The sequence below is a fragment of the Cygnus olor genome, chromosome 8, assembly GCF_009769625.2.
Source record: "Cygnus olor isolate bCygOlo1 chromosome 8, bCygOlo1.pri.v2, whole genome shotgun sequence".
Lineage (NCBI taxonomy): Eukaryota > Metazoa > Chordata > Aves > Anseriformes > Anatidae > Cygnus > Cygnus olor.
Window position 1 is genome coordinate 30,761,173 of NC_049176.1, and position 25,208 is coordinate 30,786,380.

Genomic DNA, 25,208 nt, shown 5'->3' on the forward strand with positions numbered 1-25,208 from the left:
CCTGGTCATAGTTTTCTTAGGGCAAGCAACATTAAAATTGTTCCCTTGCATATAATACAATATTAACAAAAAATAAAGAAAAGTGCACCTCTGGCTAGATCTGCACTTGCCTGCCTGCTCTGATGTCAGTCTTAATTTATACCAGGTAAGTTATGGAGCATGTTTGTAGTGCAAAACAAATCATTGAGTCCCTCTCTAATTAAACAAGAGTGTTCTCTAGATTGTATTGAATGCATTATTAACCTTGCAATGTCCATACCCAGCCACACGGGCATATTCTGTACTTCTTTTTTTAAGTGTGAGAAATCACAGTAGTTCAAAATGTTAGAAAGTAATATGAAAATAAGTACATAAAGTGTAGAAGACAATAGGTCAAAATACCTTTCTTAAAATACAAGCAAACCCTAATTAATTACTTCCTTGACTAAAATACTGTTTCAGTGGAGAGATTTTGGTGGTTGTGTTAGAATTATGTGCTGGGTATAAAGTGTGTGCAGTGCTCTTTGCAGCCTTGCTAGAAATATATCTAAGTGTTATATAACGTTGCTCTTTGAACAGCTATCAAGAAGTCCAAGCCATCAAAAGCCCTTTGCCTTTATCTTGCTTTTTATTTTATCTTTATTTTTTTATGAGCCGCATCTCATCGTTGTTTCATCGCTTTTGTTCTAGGACATACAAAACTGTTCCTGATTCATGGGGTCTGGACAGCCTTGCTTACGCTTGAGGTAATGAGAAGAGACGAAGCTGTTGCTATTGAGGAATAATTAAGGAAAAAATACACATCTAGAGGTGTGTCAGATCACAAATTCAAATGCTGACAGCTAACCTTGTTACGGCAGGAATACATTTAATGTTGATAAAGACACTGCTGTTCGTTGACGTAGTCAAGGTTTCTAAGAAGCTGCATGATAGCACTACCAGTTTTATTGCAGGCGTTGCTGCCATGGCCTTCCCTCCCCATAATTATTGTGTTGACTGAGGAACAAAATGAGCAGTTATTTGCCTGACATGGATTTGTATCCTGTATCTTCCTTACCTATAACTGGTAGATATCATGGCCATCAGTTTGTTACTTGTTTCATTTCTGAAACTTAATTGTCTTATTTTCCTGTATGTTTTCTTCCATTCTTCCAGGAAGTTATTTTGAATTTTTTTTCTGAGATTACAATGAGTTTTGTCTTTGGTTTGCATTCACTAGAGATAAATAGACTTAATGCTTTCAGTCTGGGAGCACTGAAGTGTATCGACTTTTCCTATATGTAACTAGCAGGTCATCCATCCGCAAAACCAGCTAGCCTGCATAGAGATGGAAGCTGTTCACGTGTTCAGAATACGCTGCTTCTAAATGAATTGAGACTCTTTTTTTAATTTGTTTACATTATTGCCTTGATAAAAATGTGATTTGGAAAGAAGAGTATGTTACATTTGGCTCATGAACACTTATAAGGCCACTTACACCATGAAGTATTATCTTTACCCTTGCCCTTTGCAATGAGAGAGGACAGGAAAGAATTCATCAGATGTTCACATGGGCAGTAGTTATGACTATAACTGGTCAAAATGAGATCTCTAGCTTTCAAAGACTTTATTCTGTAAAGTAACCCAGAAATGGTGATGAGGAGGGAAAGTATATTTGTCAGAGTAGAATTTATTGCACAGCTGGCACCAAACAGGGAGGAGGGGAGAAAATAGGGTGCGAAAGTCCTGGGTCAAGTTAAGAGAGTGCAGGTAATCCAAAAGGCTGTGTGCAAGTATAAAGATTAGTTTGCAGCATTTGGAGCTCTTACATATCAATTTCATTTGTTTTCCAAAAAAAGAATCCCAGCTATGGCTGGGATTTTCAAAGGAGCCTGCACTGAGCTTTCAACTCTTCTGTCATTCGGTGATGTTTGGAATATTAATCCCTACAGCAGTTAATTCAGTAACTGTTGGGTTGTTTTTCTGTACAATGTTCCCTTTGCCATTGATCCTAACTATGAAAAAATAATATAAATGTCAGAGTATTTCATACTACTTATTTGCAGAGTGTCTCTGTGATGAGATGTAATTATTTTGTTTCCTTGATGTGCTCTGAACTGAGTCACGGAAGGACCTTGGCCCAGAAGGGCTTGTGTTCCTGAAGCCAAGGCTACAGTGGAATTCAGACACTTAAGTCCAAGAGTGAAGTCCTCCAAACCCTGCCTCGTTAGCAAAGTGCCAAACATAACTGGTATGTTGGCCAGTGCTTGCGCAGAATTGCTGCCAGTAGAAGAGCCTGATGCTTCCCTGCCCCTGCACGATTTACACTGCCTGCTTCGGATGGTGCTTTTTGAGGCTGGGGTACACAAAACCTCTGCCTGGGAACTCAAAGGAGCCTGAATTAGCAGGAATTTAGAGCATATCCAGCACGATGTGAACAGCAGTTTCCCAAAGTGACTTACTCACTTTGCATAGCAGGCCTGCACCAGGCACAGGGTAAACCTCTTCTACCTCTTCTGCAAACTTCAACTGAGATTTTTCAGTGACTAGTTGATCCAGTAGTATATTCAGGGGGAAAAAAGCATCCAAAGTACAAAAGGAAGAGTTTCCTTCAATGATAAGATCTGCTCTGTTTTAACCAAGGCAATTTTATGCCCATCAGAAAGTGACAGTTGATAGCAGTTAGCAATACTGACAGCCTGAGCGGACAAGTACAAATTTGGTGTCAGGCTGAATATTCATAAGGTCTGGAACTTTTACCTTCAGCTCAAAGACAAATCGTAATGGCCTCATCTAAGTTCTGTGGAAAAAAATTAACTTTTTATTCCTGGGCTGGCTTCATCAGTGGTAGCAGTAAATGGCGCTGCTCTCAGAAGTTGGGAGCCAGCAGTTACCATTATGTTTTGTTTTGTTTTTATTTTACGTTTTTATAGTTGACACTGGCAAAACCACCAGCTTCTTGGAGCAGTGTCTGAAGAACGGCTCTCCACTGTTATTACCACTAATGGAACAAAAATAATGATAGCAAGGAAGGGAAACTGTTGGCCAAAAAGCATAGTCCAGGAGCCTTTCTACCGCACCCTGCACCTGGCAGCGAAGTGTGAGGGCATGAGTACAACAGCTGCTCCGCCACTAAAGTGAGTAACCTCAGTCTCCAAGACCATCAAGCCAGCTCTTTTTACAAGCGGCATGTCTGCATGAAAAAATGTGAAGAAAGAGGTATCGCCGTGCCATACAAAAGCTCTTATAAAACTGGCAGGCTCTGCTCTTTAAGCGCAGGCAGCATCACACCCGTTGAACAATGGGCTGGCCTTAGATTAGACTGCTAAATATTTCCAGTTTGGTCAACATTGGTGGTTTTACTAATTTTAAAACTCTTCTGCCACACCTAGAGGTAATAAAAAATCAGGCACTGAGATAGGTTGGCACTGAGAACAGCAGGAAACTGGGACCTTGGTCAGATAGTTTTAGTATACTTATTTTCAGTTTTCCAACTTTCTGACAGTTTTCAACATTTAATTTGCTTCAGATATCAGTTCTCTTGGTACACAGTATGTAAATCACACGCAACTGGGAGAGATTAAATGCTGATTAATTAAACTAGATAATCCCTGCAAAATAATATTAACCTCTCTAAGTGTGTTTATTTCATTTGCAGCTTAACTGAGGAAATCTCTCTAAGCAAGCCAAAACATGTTACTGTTCCAACCCCTGCCAGGGAACCTAGATAACAGAAAGCGGATGGGTTTTTTTTTGCTCCCCATGAAAGCAGAATAAACATGTAGAAGTTAGTTTGACACTTCGGTGTGTTTATAGCAAAAAGTCATGTTGCATGACAGTTTCTATGGAAACCTTTTTATAACTGAATGGCAGAACACTTTAAACTCTCATAAATTTTTTAAGAACACGTTAGGAAAGTGTAGCTTGCGTTATGTCCCCCATGCCAGTTTTCCATATTTAACAAGTTGCAGCATTTTTCAGGACAAAATATTGTGGTGGTGTTTCAAGTCTCCAACCTCTACTAGCAGGGATAAATCTCTGGCTGCTTTACCACATCAAAACAAATGGCTCATATGATGCCCGTTTCACTCTCAATACATACCAGCAATTCAGTCATTCATCTCGAAGATTTTCTTCAAGTTTATAATTAGCCAGGTCTGTAGGGGCTGTAAAAGAGATGGTATGGAGATGAACTGATTTACACTAGTAAATGCTTTAATTCGGTATTAGGATTGCGCTATTTTTTAATGTGAAATAATTTCATGTTTTCCTGTGAATTATCAGCATTTGTTTCTGGTTCCTAGAAAACAGGCACTTACGGAGAAGCTGAAGCAGAATGATTCCAAACTACGATTTGTAGCATATCAACAGGTCAGCCCATACAAACACTCCAGGAATGGATGCTCGGTGGGTTGTACCTGCTTTTACTAGAAACCCAAAGAACATCACCTATTTTTTTATACTAAAATTGTCAAAATATACTTTCTGTCAATGAGTTAAATTTGAAATTGAGTCTGAATGAGGAAAAATAAAGCCTATGAAGGCGAGAGTGGTGATTTAAAGCAGGAGGAGAGTTGTTTTAGGAGGAGGTATTGCAGAGGTTCCAGCCTTCAGGGCCATTTATGGAAGAGGACTGGACTAACAGTTGCTTGATCTTACTGTCTTTCATTCTCAGTTATTATACAAGAAGCTGGATTTGTTTTGTGGCTTATTTTGAGTTTTACTATGCTTTTACTATCTTTAAATATAACCTTCACGGTGATTTGCTAATGATACGCATGAAGCAACAAAGGTTATAAATTCTACTGCAAAGACCATGATTCCGAAAATAGCCCATTACACTCCCCTTCAGTGTAATGGTTTCCTCGGAACAGTTACTCGCTTTATAAGTTATAGTTCTTACTTCTTTTATCTTTACTGTTTATTTGCAGACCACTGTTACAGAATGGAAACTGAGATGTTGCTAACCAGTTCTGTTACTGACTTAATCCATCATTCCTAACGCACTTAGGAGCAGTGTTATTACCAAGTTTAATAGCTACCAAGTCCCACTTAAAAAGAAAATGTTCAGCTGCAGGCAAAGTTACTCGGCGTGTTTTTGTGTCTGTGTGGAAGAATGTTTCAGGAGTTCAGAAACATCCCATTTTTGGTCATACACTGCAATACCTGACAAATTCCTCTGAACGTGTGAGCTCCATGTGGTACAGACAAGGCACCCTGAGAGGAGTGCAAGCAAACTGAAAATACTTGTTTGTTGTCTGCATCTCTGAATGAAGCATGTGGCTGCTGTGATCTCTGAGGCAATCTGTTGCCCATCTGGCATCTCTTAGACAAGAGATTGTCACAGCTGGTGAGTTGTGATTTGATGGACCTGAAGTCTGATCCTGTATTACTGCAATTCCTAAGTGCTCGGAGAACTAAACTTTATTCGAAATACCTCTGGTATTAAAATGAGCTTAGCAGCTAATTGGGAAGACTGACCGTGTCATAATACTGGTCTCAACAAAATTGCAGTCTAGACATGCTGAGTTACTCTAATGGTTAACTGGTGAATTAATTGTACAGACGATACAAGCAAAGCTCAAAATGATGCTGCAGCTGCAGAGGGGTGTGGTGAAGTTTTTGCTTCATCACAGTACTGACGGTATCGGTTGCTTGCTGTGCTGTGCTAGCTTGGTAATTTGATAAGAAATTTCATTTGTTGCCTAATGAACCACACAGTTACTGTGTGACAATGATACACTGAGAACGCTGAGTGTATTCAAATTTTTTAGTAAAAGGGTGAAAGGAACTCCTTGTGGCACCTCTGGTATGCGTTGGAAGTAACTCAGATGTAAGATGAACATGTTGATTGAGTGCCTATGTGATCATGGCTGAACTAATTAATATTGTTGACACTCAAATCTACATCTTTGGGTTTCAAAATTGTAGTTTCCTGATGAAACAAAAGGACTATCTAGAGATTTGAAACAGTGGGGGTAGTACGGACTAGAGAGAACAGCATTGTTTACACTTTGCTCATGTGAAGTGGTGCTAGCAATCGTGGATTTTAATGGACGCTGCAATTTGCAGCAACTGATGGATTCCAGACCCTTGTTGCAGGAAAATGATTCAAATTGTTTCAGGTTTTAGAAGACTGTTTGTATTTCTCTTTCGTATAAGAAACCAACTTCCTAAAGAGCTTACAGATGCATTCCCAGGATACCCCATACTTGAGAACCTAGCAGACGCTAAAACTTTGGCTTTTATTTTATCTGCAGAGATCTGAACCTGTTTGTACATTTGAACATGGACGCTTACACCTGAATACATCCGTAATTCAGAAAGGATGTTTGTGCCACAATTCTCTTTTAATGCTCTCGTCCCTTAAATAAATAAATAATAGGCTTGTATTTCTTAAAAGCTGTAAAAGCATGGGTAAGTTAATTTTCAGCTTAGAAGAGCTACAAAAGCAACTCCTGTGGAAAGGTACACTATTCTTAATAAACAAGGAATTTAGTGAGCTACAAATAAATTACTGCAAAGTGGTTTATCTCTAATAGCATCAAGCTAGCAACCAATGTTACACTTGCAGATCACTCTACTTTTCCAGTATTTAAGTGTTTTTTGCTTATGCAGCAAATTTGAAACCAAATGGAAGTTCATTAGCAAACTGAAGAGTTTTAGAGTGCAAAACAACATGTAGGGTATTGTTTTGAAAGCAACATAAAGTAACTATACTCATACAACCATTTGCATACATATAGATGGATGATCTGTAATCAACAGCAGGAAATTCTTTAAGGAAAATACATACGTGCATCCTCTGCTGAGTACAGCTGTATTGGTGGAGACTCTTACCGCTTGCACTTCATCGTGGGTTGCTCAGCACCACCCTCCTGAAGAGGTTTCTCGGTCCTGCGGATGCAGCAGTACAGAGGCGCATGAGAGGGTTCCCTAAACTGTGTCAGTTCTCATGGCAATGGTTAGCAAGGACTGGTAAAGCTTGCAGTTTTTCTCTGCTGGCAGTTACAAAGAACAAAGCTGAGAGCCACAATGGCTGATCTGAAGAGGTAGTGGCCAAAATCCGCTCAGGGGACAGAAACCTGTGACACCCACCTGGTCTTTTGGAACTTCTGGCAGAAACTATATGGTGAAATGGGAGGATTCCCGAGGGCAGAATATTAACTTGTGAAATAAGATAATTGCATATCTAATGCATTGATATTTCTGTGGAGATTCAACTGAGGCGAGCTGTTGGTTTGCACCATCTCTATTGTGTTAATGTACCCACAGGTGCTCTGTCAGGGCACCAAAGGATTTGGGTGTTTTACTTACTTGGATTGTTGTTTTATATCAAATCACATTTTAATTCTCCAGGTACCTGTTGGATGGTGTATTGTAGTTCAAAACAGGCATGACATTTGGGTTCAAAAAGGAATATTTTCTTGGGTCAGACTGTTTGTTGCTGCTGATGCATGTTTAGCTGATTCGAGTTGTCACATAAGGTGCTGCACGGCCTCCTTTCCTGTCCCTTCTCATGGACCATCTCCATGGACAACGGCAACGTCTTCAAACTTTTCTGCTCTCGTCCTGCAGCACTTTGTAGCTGCCTTGTAGTGCAGGCAGTTCCGTAGCCTACCTGTGCAATGCGAACTGCCTGCATACAGCATGAACTGTGAGCACTGCAAGGGAAAGAAAAAAGGTGAATATTTTTAGCTGTAAAATACAGTCTTTTAAATAAATATCTCTAAGCAAGAAAAATGCTTACTTTTCTCTGGAGCTATTTAGAACTAATAGTGCAGTAGGTTTATTTTTGCCATTAGAACTATTAACTTCTGAAATACTTTTAGCAATGCACTTTTGACTTGTATTCAGGTACACCTGCAGCCTATCAAAAAAAAAAAAAAAAAAAGACAACTTTTGAGAAGGTAATCACTACAGGTAGGATTAATTATCAGTAAAGCACAGGTGATTCAGTGTGCCCACATTCAAAAATTAATGGGATAATTAATTACTCTTTAGCTTCACTAAGCTGTATAATGTTTGAGCAGAACTATAATTTATACTCTGGTTGCTTAATCTGGCAGTTATTTCTGAGGAGGTAGTTACGTGTTGCAGTATTCTTAGCAAAGTGATTCGACAATTTATATCACATAATTTACGATACGACTTGGAAATGTTTTGAGAAGACAGTATTACTTCTTTAATTTCAGAGCTTGACCTGAAAATCAATTTGTAAATACTTACTAACAGTCTTTTCAGTCATTACTTTCTCTTTTTTTAATCTTTTGCAAGGGTAATTTTATAGTGGTAGTACTATTAATAATTCATACATCCATAGGCATAAGAAACCTATACTTCAGCTTATACTCATCGGCCTCACTTGATTCTCTAGATCAGCTCTCACACTAATAATGTGTTAAAATATTTTTTCCTGTTGTGTGGTTTAAGTATGAAGGCTAAGCTAATGTTGTTCAGACAGACTGAATCTGGCAGCTCTAAAACGTTTCCATGATAAATACACGAACTGTTTATAACTGTCCTTCATAATTTGGATTTCCAACAATTGGTTAAACATAATGCAGATGTTTAAGAGGAACACTACCTGTTTAAAGAAATCAGGGAAAAGGAAACTCTTGACAGAAGCTTGTTAGCTCTGACCATTCTTTTTGTCAGCAACAACACCAAAAGAAAAAAAAAGTACCTTGAGTGTTGATTGCTCAGTAGTTTGAAAATTAATTTTTAAAAGTAATGAAGGTCCTATATGCTTTGTAGTCTTAACTTGCAAGCTTTGGTTTGGACCAAAGCAAATTTCTAAAATCACTATTGGTATTTGCCAAGTTTTTGTTTCCTGTAGCTGGTAATCCAGTCTGTAAAATGGCACTTCAAACTTAGGAAAATCTAATTCTGGATGAAATTCTTCTCTGATAAGGATGTGTTCACGTATACCCATTTTAACTCAAAGTGTGTTTCCAATTTCCTTTTTAAGACTACTGTTTTTCAGTTTGGATTTTCAGGTTTGGAGATTTTCTTTTGCTCTTTGTGGTCAGGCTCGTATCTAAAAATGGATACAACTATTTAAATTATTCTTCATTCATTTATAGCTATGATGACAACGTTAAACAGCTAAATTTATTGCATTGTAAATGGCATTGCAAGTTGTTATGGAGAAATTAGGTTTCCAAGAGAACACTTTTTTTGATGCACCAATGAAAACCATGAACTGCTTTTAAAGATGGAGGCTTCGTAGAAGGCAAACCTTCTTTTAGAGTGACCTCCAGAACTACTTTCCTTCAGGAGGGGTGTTGCCCTTCTCTTCTTTGCATGAGCACTGCTGTCTCTGTGCCTGCCCGGCCCTCGTTACAGTGTGCCTTGCCGCAAGAGGGTGACTTTTGCCACAAGCGCAGCACCCAGGGTTTGGTTTACCCATTTGGATGTTTTGTAATTTGTTTGGTATGTTTCTGATGAAGAACAAAATTAGAACGAGATCATCTTGGGCTAGCGTGCCCGCTAACCCTCTACCCGCTGATGGAGAATTCGGGCCCGTCCACCATCTGCTTTATTTTGTTGTTGCCCTGCAGTTCGGTGTGGAAGGCAGAGTTGTATTGAAGGAAGGTAGCAGCAGGGGGACTTTGTGGACACGATCCCTTGCGGGGTGATGAACCCCGTGGAGGCAGGGACGAGCCCCTTTGTGCCAGGTCTGCTGTCCAGGCCTTGGCCTCTGTCTCCTCGGGCTGCCCCTGTCACCACGGCTCTCTGAGGCTTCCCCCACACCCGCAGCACCCCACGGACCTTCGCCTCCTTCCCCAACCCCTGACTCAAAGGTGTTAGTGCGGGATGGAACTTGGCCCTCTGCACCCACGCTGCTCAGAGGGCTCGCGCTTCGAGGGGGGTCGCTTCAGCTTCGCCCTCGGGCAGCGGGGCCCGCGGCCCCCTCACGGGGGCTCCGTCGCTCTCGGCCTCCCCCGCCAGGGGCAGGGCGAGGGCTGCCGGCGGCGGGGCGGGCCCGGCCGGGGGCGGGCAGCGCGGCGGGGGCTGGCGGGGCCGCCCGGGCCCCACCGGCGGCCGTGCCCCGCGGCTTCCCCCGCCGCCCTCCCAGCGCCGCGGCGGCTCCCCCCGCTCGGCCGGGCGGCGCTGCAAGATGGCGGCAGCAGCCGAACGCGGCTCGGAGCTGCCCGCGGAGCCGCCGCCGCCGAGCCCCGAGGAGGTGGCGAGGCGCTTGGCGATCACCCGCCGGGAGCTGAGCAACAGGCGCAAGATCCTGCTGAGGAACCTGCCGGCCGAGAGCAGCAGCCAGGTGCGGCCGGCGGCGGCGTGGCGGCGACCGGGCGAGGGGGGCTGCGGTGGGAGCCGCTCCCGGGGGGCCGGCGGGAGGGAGGGAGGCTCGGGGCTGGCCGGGGCTGCCGCGTCCCGGCCCCGTCGCGACCGAGGGGAGATCGGCTTTGTTACCGCCGGCGGCTGGAGGCGGCCCCGCTCTGCCCCCGGCCGGAGCCGCGGGCTGCGCATCCCCGCCCGGGGGGCTCCGGGTGGCTCCGTCGGGGGGTTTCGTGTGGGAGCGCCGCGCCGGAGCCGCCAGCCCCGAGTCCTGCCCGGGGGAGGTGGAGGCGGCTTCCAGAGCCCGCTGGCGGCTGGGGGAAAGCGCTGCGGGTCGCAGGGGAACATCGGCGATCTCCTGAGCCTGCGGCACGCCGGTCAGCTTCGCAGCGATTTAGTCGCTTTGTCGGGTTTTGGCCACCTGCAGACCGGTGGGCGCGCTGAACTCGTGCACAAGGTAAAACCTGTAATTACAGCTTTTGTTCTAAGCCGCTCCCTCGGTCTCTTCCCTTTGCTTTCCCGAGCACAAGGAATTTTGTTGCCCGCGGGTAGGTGCAGCGAGGATTCACAGGTTCTCAGCAGCTCCCGAAGGTCCGCTCGTTTTGGGGAGAGTCTGCCAAAGATCCCCATAACTCGATCCAGAGCCCCAAGCGTGCTCACCGCCGTGCTCCGTGCCTACATGCCGGGTGCCTTCGGTCTGCATGGCCGTAGGTGGTCACCGACTTAGAAATGCTGATTGTGCTGTGACCCAGCGTGGTGATTTATACGTAGAGCCTCGCTGCCATGTGTAGCGACCTCACGAGCTAATCGATAAAAAGTTCTCGCTAGCTCGCAACTTGGAAAACCTCGCTTATGTTCGTCTTCTCTTCGAGGAGCTGCCAAGCACGGCTGTTGGCACAGGGGCTTGCTGGTGTATCCCCAGCTGCTTGCTGCCCGCGGCTGGCACGGCATCGCTCTGTCGGACGCCCGAGCGGGTGTGTGACTCGCTCCTCCTGTTCCACACGGCAGGTGCTGAATTCACCTGAATTCACCTGTGGTCCAGTTAAAAACATGGCTCGTGTATGCAGAAACCATCAAATTTGGTGTTGCTTGGTCAGACAAAGACTGCTGCAAGGAAGCATTAGCATGAAGGTCCAATTCAGCAACCATGCAGCACTGTGGGAGTTTGCCATTTTGTTTTGGTGACTTAAAAGTAGCACTTTGGTGGCTTTCTCTCCGTACGTAAGGTTCTAGCATTCCCCTGCTGCTAGGCTATGGCAGCACCACCACATACAGATTCTCAATTACAGTTGGAAAAGGTGGCAGTGTGATTCTTAACATCATCGAGCTGTTGGTGTTCGTATGCATAGGCAGAATATTCGTGCTGTAGAGAGGAAGTTTCTGTCCTGGAGCAGTTTTGGAAAGGAGAAGTGTGTTTGTGGTCAGGCATGTTAAGTACACCTTTGTACTTGGCTGTCATCTATTTCCAAACATTACCATGAAGCTTACCGTTTCTTGAATCGAACTAATACCCTTGGTAAACTGTGCAGAGGTGATTTCTCTGCTGTTTTCTTTTTGAAATGATTGCTTAGACAAGTGAAATCAGGTAACATGCTGCTCCCCTGGCCAGTTTATTCTCCAATAAGAAAGAGATGAACATCATGAAAATGCAAAGTCTTCCAGAATGGGATTTCATAAGTGTAATTATTAACCTCTAATCACTGGGACATTGGGTTTGCTGTCATTTGTTGTTACTAAGTGAAGATTGAGGCCAAGATTTACCAAAATAGTTTCCAAGTGGGAAACAGCTTTTTTGCTGATAGCGATATGATTGGTGGAGGTGATGACTTTTTTTTCGGAAGGTTCAAAATGACAGCCAAACTCCATTTTTTTCAGGTGAAATTAAATAACAAACGTTTTCCTTTGCCAATTATAGCTACATATTAACTTATTTATTTGTTATTGGAGTTATAATCTTCTGTTACCTTTAGAGGTTTCTGACAGAGAAGTGGAGCACCGAAGATTTGTTGTCTCAGAAACCAGACAAACAGATCTGGAAGTGTCAGAAGCCTTCAGCACTTCAGGTGCTGGGTGGCTGTAGCGAGGGGACAAAGGTAACCCACGCTGGAATCTTGATAAGTGGGGTTTCCCTCAAAATGCATTTGGCAACATCTGTACTGCTAAGGGAATCCAGAACCTGTTTTCAGGAGCAAGGGCAATCTGGAGAAGGCATTTTGCAGTCTGTTGAGCCAAGGAGATCAGCACTCCCTTTAGGACTTTCTTCATTGAGTGGCAGATCTGACGGGAGAACAAATTAAGTCAGAATTAACCCAAGAACGTTCTTTCTGCTTTGGGTTTTATAGCTCAGTTTGCAAATACGTACTTGCAGGATTAATACTGCTACAAGCAATTCTCTTGCTACAGCCACCGAGAAAGGTATTTTTGCAACAGACCTGTGGTAAGTATTTTTATTACCACCTTCACCGTTCTTGCAAGCAAAGTCTCCATTTACTGTTCAGCTGGCAAGTTACTCAACTTGGTAGCGCCCTGTCGCAGTGAAGCCTTCCAGGCGTCCTGGCGAGTGCCCGCGTGCGTCCCCGTCCAATTCCTCCAGCGCGGCGCCTGGCTGTGCACACCATCGACCACGGGGCTCGGCAGCCTGACGCATGAGTGCTGTCACCTCTCTGGGGCTGAGATGAAGCACGTGGAGAGCCGTGCAGCTATACACGTACTACTTTTTAGGTTGCTGGAACTATAAAATTAGATAGAAATGCACTTTTATTGGGCTGACTGATTTCTGTCCATTGGGTTAGTGCTGTCAGTAAAATAACTTGCCAGATCATCTCTTGTCTTAAATAATGTTTTCCTCCCTCCCTCAATCAAGTGTTTATCGTTGCGGCTATATGAAAGCTATGCTGAAAATGTGTTCAGTTGGCCATCGTGTTCCTTGTGGAGCTTACCTGCTCACGTCAAGGATGTTGTGCTGCATACCAGCCTTCGGGTACAGGATGTGCTTTCCAAACCACGGTCCTCTCTCCTCCTGCAGCCTTTGCAGAGCATACTCTGCTGGCTTCTATTTCTTCTTGCGATAGTGGGGAAGTGCTCTCATCAGAGTAATCAATTTGTGTCTCCATTAGTATGAAGGGCATTAGGCGGGATCCAAGGAATCCTAGTGGGGCAGCAGTATGTGATGTTCTACAGTAAGACAGGCAAGATCGTCCCACTGGTGTCCGTCTTCTTGAAATGTCAGCTGGTGGGTCTGTCCTTCTCAGCGTCAATATCATCTGATGCAATGCTGTGGTAAGACTGATGTTTGTATCAAGGATCTTTCTAAAGAGCCTGGAAGGTAAGCTTGGTTGTAGTTGTTTGTTTTGCTCTGGTCAATGTTTGGTAATCAATTGGCAATCCCACAGTTGGATGTCTCTTGCAATTGCCTTGTGCCAGTGCCTCCCTGATGAATTGGTTAATACATTTCAATAGCAAAGAACACAGTTGCATATGATGTTGAAAGTGCAGTGTCGAAAGGCAGGTATCGCAGATTGAAGGCTCCTGGAACTGTCAAAAAGCTGGGAGGCAGGAGGACTTCTGGGGGTGGAGGGAGATTGGGAGGGAAGGAAGTGATAACAACTTCTCTCCATCACTGAAAGAGATACCAATAACTTCAGGATGTGTAAGTGAGGTTGGTACCATACTAAACCAGGGAAGTTTTATTTCGTATCATATGTATCATATGGCAAATGAACTTCTGTGTGTTTTGTGTTTTTTTTCGCGATTATCCCAACGGATTAGAAGAATTGTTTTTGATTTCCCCAAGTCATTCATTTTTCAGAGTTAGTGGTTTGTCATCTCTGTCTGATTAACTTCCATAGAAGCTGTAGCTCACAAATGTGATGGAAGTCAGCAGTCTGGTTCTCTGGCATACCAGTTAGGATCTCGTGGAGTTGCTTTTAGAAGCAGTAGGACTTGGATTCTCTTTCTTGCTAGTCATTGCTGGGATTTGTAGCAAAATCTCCAGTCTTCACTGCTAAGATCCGATGACTGACAAGGGCTGTTCACTTTTTGATTCCCCTCTTTGCAGGTAAGGAACCTGTGGTGCAGAAGTTGCGCTTGTTTTCAATAAGTTTTTTTTCTGCCCCTTATAATCTTTGAATGCAGATGTATTATAGTCACAATTCTGCTTTTCTCCTTTAATATCTGAGACTAGAAAATGAAGGGAATGCTCTACTTTAATGTAGGTCATGAAGTAAATTAGGGCTGATTAATTATTTTAATGCCCTGTAGTTCTTCTTTGGTGTGGCAAAATCTAAAGAAAGATGAAACATTTAGGTATTCATAGGAAACTGGTGCAATTCACCCAGAATGGGGATTTATTTTGTGTTTTGGGACCTGATGTGCCTGTCCAGGTTTTTCAGTGGTGTTTGTTCCTGATTAAAAAACAAATTACAACTTAGAATGATGCTATTTCAGAGGTTTTATTCTTTCTGTCTTGATTAGCCACAGTTTTTCCATGTTCCCTTTTAATTGAAAACCTTTAATGAACTGTGGTGATTTGAGGAAACACTCTTTCCCAATCTGTTGTATGCTGGACTTTTAAGTGGAAGCGGCCTTTGTGTTTTAGATTGTCCTCCGTCACACTGACTGCACGTGAAAGGCTTATTGGCCAGGTAGTGAGTAGCCCTCACGCCTTAGGATGTACATGCTTTTTGATTTTCTTTATTGCTTTTCTTTTGTTTTGTGCTCTTCCTCTCTCACATTACCTCTACAATGTCTTCGTCGTCTTTCATTTAGCTTCCATATAACCTGGCATACCCAGGATGATGAAATCAGTTTACAATCCCATAGTCTTCCTCTTATCAACACACTAATGTGTTTTTGGAAGACCAGAGAATTACCTTTTTCATTCCCATTATAAGTCTGTTAAGAAATTGCAATTCTTCTGTCTTAGTGACAATATTTTCTTAAATTATCATATGAAAGATCTTTGGAGGGTATGGTCTTACAAATGTGAAAGTCTTTTCTCAAACAAAAAGATGCCATTGTTTTAGTATGGCCTAAAGACAGTTTATGGCCTAGAATCCCAGGCTAGGTTTTATTTCTAGTCTCATAGTTTGTGACCCTGTGGCAGTGCCGAGGGAACGTGCTGAGCAGAAGACTCAGGGCCCACCTCTGTCCTGTCTTCCTGAATGCCAGGTAAAGATCTGCTGCACATCCTGGGCTTGATCGTACAGCCATTGCTCACAAAAGAAGAAATTTCTTTAAAACAATTTGAAAACTGGAGAATTTTTCACAGAAGAGAACATAGGTCACCATGAGTTTATATGTGCAGCTGGCATGGTGAGCCCAATCTTTGTCTGCACCTGTGCTTGGTAGGAGCAAGGGAGGCTTCATCTGGCAGTCGATGCCCAGGTGGTGAAAATTTGGGGATTTCCTACCTCAGGAGTTGCTAGCAGACAGGGTTTAAAATTGCACCTTGCACCAGTCCTTGTGTGTTGTTCTCCACCCCTCTTGTTGGTGCTGTGCACTGCACTTCTAACCCTCCAACAGATTCTCTGTGATTTTTCCTCAATAATAGAAGATTATTTTAAAGCATGTTGCTCTTCTCTTGCTTAAAACTTTTTTTTTTTTTCTTATTTTCCACAACAGACTTTATATATCTGTAGTGAAGTCCATGCGGCATGTCATGGACTCGATCTAGTGGTCTAAAACTGAATTAAATGAACTGTATCATTCATAAACGTAATGCTCTGCCTCTTTCCTGCACTCATGGTGCAAATTGCCAGGCACCGTTAGAGCTGTTAAACGCTTCTGTTGCCAGAACAATGTAATTCAGTATTACATCTAGAGAGAGAAAAATACTTGGTTTTGGGGTGCTGTAATCTTGTATATAGTATGTTGATCCAGGTGGTGACTATATATTTTTGCTTTTTTCCTTATGCTGTTAGATCACCTGGTGTGACCAGGTGATTTTAATAGAATTAATAGCTGAGCTTTATTGATTTGGTAGGTAGGGCAAATGTTCCTGCTAATGACTCATGTTGGTGTTTAAAGAAAAAATATCCAGGTCATAAAGCATAAAGACAGATTGTCTCTGAGGAAGGCATTCTTTCCCTTTGAGAGATGCAAATTTCAAATTGATAATATGTGGTAAAAACTCACGCTGACATTTTTCTACCCAAGACAAGACAGGACAGGCCAAGAATTAAAGTATTTCAAGACGACGTTTCTTGTGGCAGTAAATAATACATTTTGGAAGGGTATCCAGCCTCTATTTACTTGTGCTTTCTCTTAACTCCCCTTGAATATATTTGGTTTTTCTTTTCCTGCCCATCCTTAAGTATGAATGGATTACTGTGTGGTTAAGATTTTAATTTTTAGTAGTGCTTAGATTAACTAGCTTTTGAAGTCCACTTCTGAGAACTCGTAACGGTTACTGGGGGGCCAGGATGCTGGCACTGGAGCTGCCATGGGGTTCATGACGGCTGTAGCTCTCATTGTAAGTGCCTCCAGCTCGTGCTGCCCGAATCCTGTAACCTGGCCTGGCGCTGGGGGTGGCAGCGAGGCCTTCCCGTGATAGTGCACCTTGCCCTTCTGTTTAGACGTCACAGGACACAGTTAAATCGTTGCTGCTGGTGGGTGTCAGCCTCGTTTTTTAGACTACTGGGTTAATTCATTTGTAGCAGGAGACATTTCTTCTCAGAAAGAGCAGTCAGGCATTGGGATGGGTCGTGGAGTCATCATCCCTGGGGGTGTTCAAGGAGAGGTTGGATATGGTGTTTAGGGACATGGTTTAGTGGGTGACATTGGTGATAGGGGGATGGTTGGACCAGATGTTGGAGGGCTTTTCCAACCTTAATGATCTCTGACTGGGGAGGGAGGAATCCTTCAGGAGAAGCAGTTTGGTAACCGCCGCATGGAAGACGGTTGGAAGCGCTCAGGTGCCCTGAGCCGGGTGGCTGCCAGGAGCTGGGCCCAAGCCACAGACATTTGCTTCTGCCATGCTCAGGGGACAGCCACGGCCATTGGTTACATCCCGTGGGGTCGGGGCCTGCCAGGCACACACCCCGTTAAATAAATTAAAATGGAAATAGTCTTCATTCTTTTATAGCAGGCACCAGCGTTGGAAGGTAAGGGTGAGATTTACAGAAGCGCCCGAGTCGCTATTTTAAATAAGACGCGAGCTCAAAAGTTGGCTTCGTACTTCTGAAAATATTATGAAGAATCTTAGTCTAATGTACACAGATATGTAGATATCTGTTTAATTTGAAGGAGTATATATTTGCTTAAGAGTCAGCGTGCTGTGTTTTATTTTTGTAAATTGTCTCAAACTGTCTTTATGTGAAAAATGCCCTCGCCAAAATAATACCCAGACGCGGTCAGGCAGTTGCAGGTCTCAGCCCTGCTGCGGGAGTGCAAGACGCTAGCAGTGTGTGCAGCGACCTGGGCAAACCGCTGTTAAAATCCTTACAGGGGCCTTTTAAAGTGACTTAGCTTAAACTAGGTTATCGTTTTAAATCTTCTTTTTGTTCTCATAATTTTTAACATGAAGACCTCATGATTATCCCATGAAGATAAGTTTGCTTCAGGCTATTTTCCCTCTCAATTAAAATTTCAAACAGTTGCTGGGAAATCATCTGGCTCACACAAAAGACCTTCAAGAGAGTGTTACGAGCCATTTGAAATAGCATTTCCTGTTACTTAACCGCCAGATCAAACTTTCAAAGTTACTCTCGTGGTATATGAAATAAAAAAGGGTGACTGTGTCCCCCTTTTTCTGATCAGGACAGGAACAACTTATGTGGTGTCTTTGTACAGTTGAGCTGTACGACTTCACAGAAAGTGTCATTTCCCTCAGTATCAAGGACCTCGAGGACCTCTCATTGCTGCCCGGTTCTCGTTAGAGAGCTGCCCTCAGCCAAGTCACCTTCCTGACTCGGGTCTTCGCAGTGTGCCTGGCTTATTTTGCTTTTCAGAAACCATATCCTTATCACGTCTGATTAGGGTGGCTGGTAGATCGAGAAACAGCCATATTTTATTAATGCAGTATTTGACAGCTGTTAACTAGTGAAACTAGAGATTGGTGTCCCTTTGACTAAAAGGGGTGCACCTGATACCAGTCAGAGAGCCCAATTAACTCAGGCTGTATATCGCTGAATTAGCCCACTGGCAAGTTGACTGGTCTGCTGGAAATTGGCTGAACTGAAACTTTCAGACAAAGTTTGTTGATTACTTCGATACTCAAATGGTCTTTTGATATCACGTATGGGACTTACCCAGCTGAAATATAAACATGCCCAAAGCATTGCTCTCTTCCTAGGGATGATTAATGTCCATCTCTGCATTCTTGCCACTGAGCTGATAATAGTTCGTGGGTTTTGTGTGGGGCACAGGCATGTGTTTTGCTTGTGTTGGGGAGCAGCTTTAGCAAACTAACACACCTCTTTCACTTGTTCCTACTGCGCCTCTCCCACTCCCCTGCTCTTTCCCCATTAATTAGTGGGAGCAAATAATGCTGTTGGGGTTGATTCTTCATTGGACACCTGTGCAGTAATTGATAAATGATACTTTCTGTGGGGTATTCTGGGCAGGATTCACTGCTGCTTGAAAGAATATTCATTATTAAAAGAGCAAAAATCTGCTAAAGTGAACTTGAGCAGTTAGAGGAAACTAAAGCAGCTGTTTTATTTTATTACAGTGTTGCCTGTCCTCAATAAATTGCATGATGTGATGTTGCTGATATCTCATCTGTGTGGCATTTTAACTCTACTAGCTGTACTTTTGAGAAATAGTGTGGTGTTTTTTTTGCTATTTAATGAGCTGTGATGTTATTTGTCTTTATCAAAAGACAGGCAGCAGGACAGTCTGTTGTGCTTATGAGACGTTGTATAATGAAACGTAAATTAATCACATTCAGTAAGCCAATTCTTTACATGAGATAAAAACATTGCTGTAGTAGTATAACCAGCTCTTCTAAAAACAAATATTTGATAGTGTTTCTATGGTAAAGTTTTGTGTTTATCGGGAAAGTTTTTGTTTAAAAAGTAAAGCTAAATTTATACACTTATTTATTTGGTCTGGTGAATTATTTCTCTGATGTTACTTGTACTTTTCTCTTTCAGGAAATCCATGACTTATTTAAAGATTATGAAATAAAGTATTGTTATGTGGACAGAAATAAAAGAACAGGTAAGAAATTAAAATCTTCCAGTGTCACGCATTTCAATTCTGTGATGAAACTAGTGAGGAATATCGTCTGCTATGCATGAAGTCATTAACTTGTCTGCTGGCATGTAGCCTGATTGCCCTTTGGCTGTATGCTTTGTCAGCCTCTTCTGAAGCCAGTGGAGAATTGGAAACTCTATTGATAGTAGTGAGAAGTAGGTTGGCCCTGTATGGTATCTATCAGGCATATTCCCCTTAGTCAGTGTCTCTTTGAGACTAATCTAACCTCAACTGTCCAAATCCCTTTGAAAAACTAATCCTGAGGCTTCTCTTAGGACAAACCTTCACATGTGCATATGACTTGATCAGAGGAAAACGTACCTAGCTCCAGATGCATTTGTTTCAGGTAACATGAGCCAGAAGCAATTTAAAGGAATACTTAAGTCTTTGAAGGAAACATTGCCCTGCATTAAGTCTTGTATTATCTAAGTCAGATCTTCCATTTACAAATCAATTCTCTACATTAGGGGAGTCACGGATTTTTAGCACTTCTGAGTACAGAGCTGGACAAATGTTTCTCTACATGATCCTGTACATCCAGATTGCCATAGATATTACAGCCTGGATTACCTCAGGAGGTAATCTTGGATTGAAGGACAAATGTGGTGACTGTGGCAAATTGCTGTCAGGATTTTGCTAGGATAATGATGTTTCTGACACCTGTCCTTGTAAGACTGTGTTTGGTGTGATGGGAAATTTTTTAAAATACAGCTATTAACATCTCCTGGGTTACAGCATCTTAACTTGATGACAATCAAAGAAGTTCTTCTGGAGGTTTTCACAGGCCCACCTCTCGAGCCTGTCCAGGTCCTTCTGTGGCATCCCTTCCCTCCAGCGTGTCGACCACACCACACAGCTTGGTGTCATCAGCAAACATGCTGAGGGCACGCTCAATCTCACTGGCCACGTTGCCAGCAGAGATGTAAAATAGTACTGGTCCCACCACTGACCCCTGAGGGGCACCACTCATCCCTGGTCTCCACCTGGACATCGAGCCATTGACTGCAACTCTTTAAGTGTGACCATCCAGCCAATTCCTTACCCGCCAAGTGGTCCATCCATCAAATCCATGCCTCTCCAATTTGGAGACAAGGATGTCATGTGCGACAGTGTCAAAAGCTTTGCACAAAGCTGCGGGGATGACATCAGTTGCTCTTCCCTTATCCACCAACACTGTAAACCCGTCATAGAAGACCACCAAATTTGACAGGCATGATTTGCCCTTAGTGAAGCCATGTTGGCTGTCACCAGTCAACTCTCTCCTCTCTGTGGTGATGAACATAGATATTGTAGTTTGAACTACTTGTATAAGGAACTCCATTTGTATTGACTTTTTTTGGATACATTTAATGTCTTTTTAGTTTGATGGACATAATCAGAACTTGTAGAGCTCTGAAGACCTTCCCAATGAGATCTTGTAAAATTTTCCAGAGTAAAAATAATGTTTTCACTTGATTACACAAACTAATTTAAAATAGTGATAAACACAAGGAAGAAGTCTTTAATGACCTCAGAACGTTTTGAAAAAGCATTTTCATCTTAAAAAAGATGAGTCTTTTTAAAATTCATTGCATTTATCCATATATTCTATGGGTTTTACTTGCTTCGTTTTCTTTGCTACAGGATAGGTACAGTTACAGCATAGATCAGAACTTGCTTTAAGAACCCTGTGAATGTTTATATTTTATTTAGAAATCTTCGTTTAGACTGTTTTAACTTCTGGTTATTTAGACATGAAAGAAAATGTTAGCATTTCTGCCTCTGAATGGTGTCATCTTACAATTCGTTTGCTTTTTTCACATGTGCAGCGATGTTAGTGGAAACGGATGATTAATAGGTGATCTGGAATAAAAGATGTTTTCTGTTTAAAGAATAATCTTGCAACCAGAGCTTCCTGGAGTTGAATTTCAGGAAGCGATTGTATTGCAGTATGGTAGGTTTTGCTGTGACTAGCACAAATCTACCCGTAGTCATGGTGTGGTAATTGATAGCAAGGAAGGCAGAAAGCTAAAAAAAAAAAAATATGCTGTGTTTAAAGGGGAAAAAATTAAAAAGCATTGTGTAAGTAATTGTACTAGGACATCTAATTTATGACAAAGAATTCTGTGCTGCTGTTAGGTTCAGGATAGCTAGAAATATTCTGTGCTTTTTGGCTTGTGTGACTCTTACAAAAGTGATAATTGTGTACTGAGGAGGAAAGTATTGTTTATACTTGTTTCTGGACAACTGAGACTCCAAATTTGGGTGTAGGATAAGCGCAGTTTTCAGGCTGTGGTTTCAGAAAAGTTTCTTGCACTAAGCAGTATTGTTGCTGCCGACTTGCTTCTTTTGCCTTTGGACCTTTCTAACTGGGCTCCTCATTTTTCTATCCTGTTCGTGAGTATCCACTGTGAGAGAAGTCAGGAGAGGCAAACTGGAAATGGAGAAAACTTCCTGCTCTGTCTCCAGGAGATGTAGGGAGAATTGATTTTGCCCTGTTTGGATGCGTTAAGGTGGCCAACGTCCTTATGGCAAAGCTTGAGTGCTCAGGGAGGTTGAGGTCTGTGGGCACTGGGCTGTGCTTGGCATGGCTGTGTGGTGCAAGCAGAGCTTTCCTGGGGTGTTTCTGCCTTGCATTAAGTTACCTGCAGGCAGGACTGTGATATTTATTCAGTGTGGCAGACACTTAGGGGTGGCGTTTGAAGAGTTGAGGGTGAAGCCTGAGACAAAGTGTGAAGGGATAACAATACCTTTTGTGGGTTAGCTTTTCAATTTCATTTTATTTTCAAGTTAGAATGTTTTAGCTTTTTGAGTTCTTCCCAAATAAATTAATTCTAGACATGTGTAGGAGCGGTTTAATATTTTATGCATACAAAGGATTGAAGTGTAAATATGGCCTCAGGGCTGAACAATGGGTATTATTAAGTTTCCATTGGTCTCTGTGGGAGAACAGCATACAGGAAATCAGCAGGAAACAGCTAAAAGATACTTCAGCACAATTCATAGTGGTTCTCATTACATTTTATTAAGAAAAGTTCTTTTATTAAGAAAAGTTCTTTTATTAAGAAAAGTTCTTTTATTAAGAAAAGTTCTTTTATTAAGAAAAGTTCTTTTATTAAGAAAAGTTATTAAGAATTATGTTCTTTTATTAAGAAAAGTTCTTTTATTAAGAAAAGTTCTTTTATTAAGAATTAAGTTCTTTTATTAAGAATTAAGTTCTTTTATTAAGAATTAAGTTCTTTTATTAAGAAAAGGTTACACAGACAAGTTCATATAGCAAGTGTGGGGTGTTGCAGAATTCTTGTCTGCAGCTGATGGTGCCATCTGCTCATCTGTAGGACTGTAGGACGTTGACGCATCTCCAGCGGTGCGTCAAAGAGAGGTGGCCAGGAGTGTGGTATCATGGGCTCGTGTCCATGTCCAGCGCTGAGGCTAGCAGAGAAGCAAGCACCAAGCGAACCCCTGTGTGTTGTGCCACCCACCTCCTGGGCCCACCGTCTCACCAGCCCCACTGTGATGTGGCCGTGACATCACCAGGGCCTGTGCCAGCAGCACAATGTGGGAAGGGATTGGGAGTTGACCTTCCTTAGCATGTGGCCATGGAGTCCAGGGATCTCTCCTGTAGAATGTTGACACGTCTCCAGCGACGCGTCTTGTGTCCTTGTCCAGTGCTGAGGCTAGCAGAGAAGCAAGCACTAGCACCAAGCGAACCCCTGTGTGTTGTGCCACCCACCTCCTGGGCCCACCGTCTCACCAGCCCCACTGTGATGTGGCCGTGACATCACCAGGGCCTGTGCCAGCGGCACAATGTGGGAAGGGATTGGGAGTTGACCTTCCTTAGCATGTGGCCATGGAGTCCAGGGATCTCTCCTGTAGAATGTTGACACGTCTCCAGCGACGCGTCGAGGAGAGGCCAGGAGTATGGCGTCATGGGCTTGTGTCGATGTCCAGTGCTGTGGCTAGCATTGAAGCAAGTACTGGCAACAAGAGAACCACCATGTGTAACACCAGGCATCTCCTGGGCCCACCATGTCACCAGCCCCACTGTGATGTGGCCGTGACATCACCAGGGCCTGTGCCAGCAGCACAATGTGGGAAGGGATTGGGAGTTGACCTTCCTTAGCATGTGGCCATGGAGTCCAGGGATCTCTCCTGTAGAATGTTGACACGTCTCCAGCGACGCGTCTTGTGTCCTTATCCAGTGCTGAGGCTAGCAGAGAAGCAAGCACTAGCACCAAGCGAACCCCTGTGTGTTGTGCCACCCACCTCCTGGGCCCACCGTCTCACCAGCCCCACTGTGATGTGGCCGTGACATCACCAGGGCCTGTGCCAGCGGCACAATGTGGGAAGGGATTGGGAGTTGACCTTCCTTAGCATGTGGCCATGGAGTCCAGGGATCTCTCCTGTAAAACCTTGAGCCGTCTCCAGCGAAGTGTCTTGCTCTGTCCTTTTCCAGGATTCTATCTGTAATAATAAATAATAAGAGGAAGCAGCTGAAGGGGAGCACCAACCCTCCATTGCCACGGTGGACCTTTACCTCTGCCTTCTCAGCCCAAATTCATCTGGCTACTCCTCTGCCAGACTGACCAGACTGGCCTGCTGCAGCCCTTCTTATAGCGGCCAGGGCTGGCCGCATCACAGGCTCCCCCCTGTGACACGGCCGCCGCCAACATTCTGTCCCCTGTGGCATGGCCATGACATCACCAGGACTAGTGCCCCCTGAAGAGAAGAAACGGTTAAATAAAATAAAATAAAGTAAAATAAAATAAAGTAAAATAAAATAAAATAATAGTATAATAACAAACAACAGCCACTTGTCATTCTGGGGAGGGAAATTCAGTAGCTCTAAGATCGGTTTGAAGGTCAGCAGCTCAGCAAAGGTTAAAAGGGAATCAAATCCTGCAGGTACTACCTACTGCCACGTTTTAAAGATTCGTGTGGTACTTGCTGCTGAGATTTGTGGGCCTGAAGGCTCAACTCCAGCAGAAAAATGTTTGCTGTCTGGAGGTGATGCTGCATGCTTTGGGTATGAAAGATGTCCAACGCCCAACCCGGTGTCTGCAAGTGGCTGACAGTGCTGAGGATGTCTCAGCCAGAGCTGTAGACTTGCGTCTTTCTTTCCCTTACATGAACCAAAGATTTTGCCAGGGGCTGTCCTGTGCTGCATACTTGAGTGGGACTCAAGAACAAAACCCGTAGATTATCTTCATCTGCTTGATTCACTACAGACTGTTACATCCTCTATAGAGGAGGGCAAGAAGATGGCAAGAGGCAGCAGGCACAAAGTGAAACACAGGGGGGTTTCCTCTGAACATCAGGAAACATTTTGGTGCTGTGCACAGGCTGCCCAGAGAGGTGGCTCAGTCTCCGTCCTTGGACATCTTCAAAAGACGGCTGGGCATGGTCATGGGCAGACAGCTCTGGTGGTCCTGCTTGAGCAGGGGTTGGCCTCCAGAAGTGCCTCCAACCTCAGCCAGTCTGTGATTCTGCAATTTTGGGAAATATCCTAAAGACTCAAAATGCAGAAAGGATGCAGTAATTCCCTAGTGAGAATGTATGGATGCTGTCTTCAAAGAAATCTAGTTGAATCACTAATATGTTGACCTAAGTAGAAAATGTAATTAATTACTTTTTGTTTCTCAGATGTAAAATTCTGTAGTGTTACAAGTAGTGAGGTTTTGTATATCTAAGTTTCTCAGATTTTTAAGTATGTATTACAGCATTTCTTTTTACATATTGCGTCTTCAGAGTAAATTCCAAACTTATTTTTCTGTGAC

At 43.3% G+C, this 25,208-nt stretch overlaps 1 protein-coding gene and 1 long non-coding RNA gene across 10 annotated transcripts in view; one reads left to right on the forward strand and one right to left on the reverse strand.

Moving 5' to 3' along the window:
* Positions 1–3,533: 3,533 nt before the first annotated feature.
* On the reverse strand, positions 3,534–8,325 carry LOC121074151. Its single transcript, XR_005822172.1, has 3 exons — positions 7,709–8,325; positions 6,755–7,622; positions 3,534–4,124 (listed from the first exon to the last, which is right to left on the reverse strand). It is a non-coding gene; the product is annotated as an uncharacterized LOC121074151 (long non-coding RNA).
* Positions 8,326–9,964: 1,639 nt separating this feature from the next.
* RAVER2 (ribonucleoprotein, PTB binding 2) overlaps positions 9,965–25,208 on the forward strand; it is a 35,102-nt gene continuing 19,858 nt past the window's right edge. For 3 of the 9 annotated variants that reach the window (XM_040566418.1, XM_040566416.1, XM_040566417.1), the window contains exons 1-2: positions 10,002–10,237; positions 19,350–19,416. In XM_040566418.1, coding sequence (XP_040422352.1) covers positions 10,082–10,237; positions 19,350–19,416 — 223 coding nt within the window. In that variant the 5' untranslated portion in view covers positions 10,002–10,081. Of the gene's footprint in view, positions 10,238–19,349; positions 19,417–19,943; positions 20,058–25,208 lie in introns of those variants that run through there. The other 6 variants (XM_040566420.1, XM_040566421.1, XM_040566424.1 and 3 more) reach the window with 5 other exon arrangements.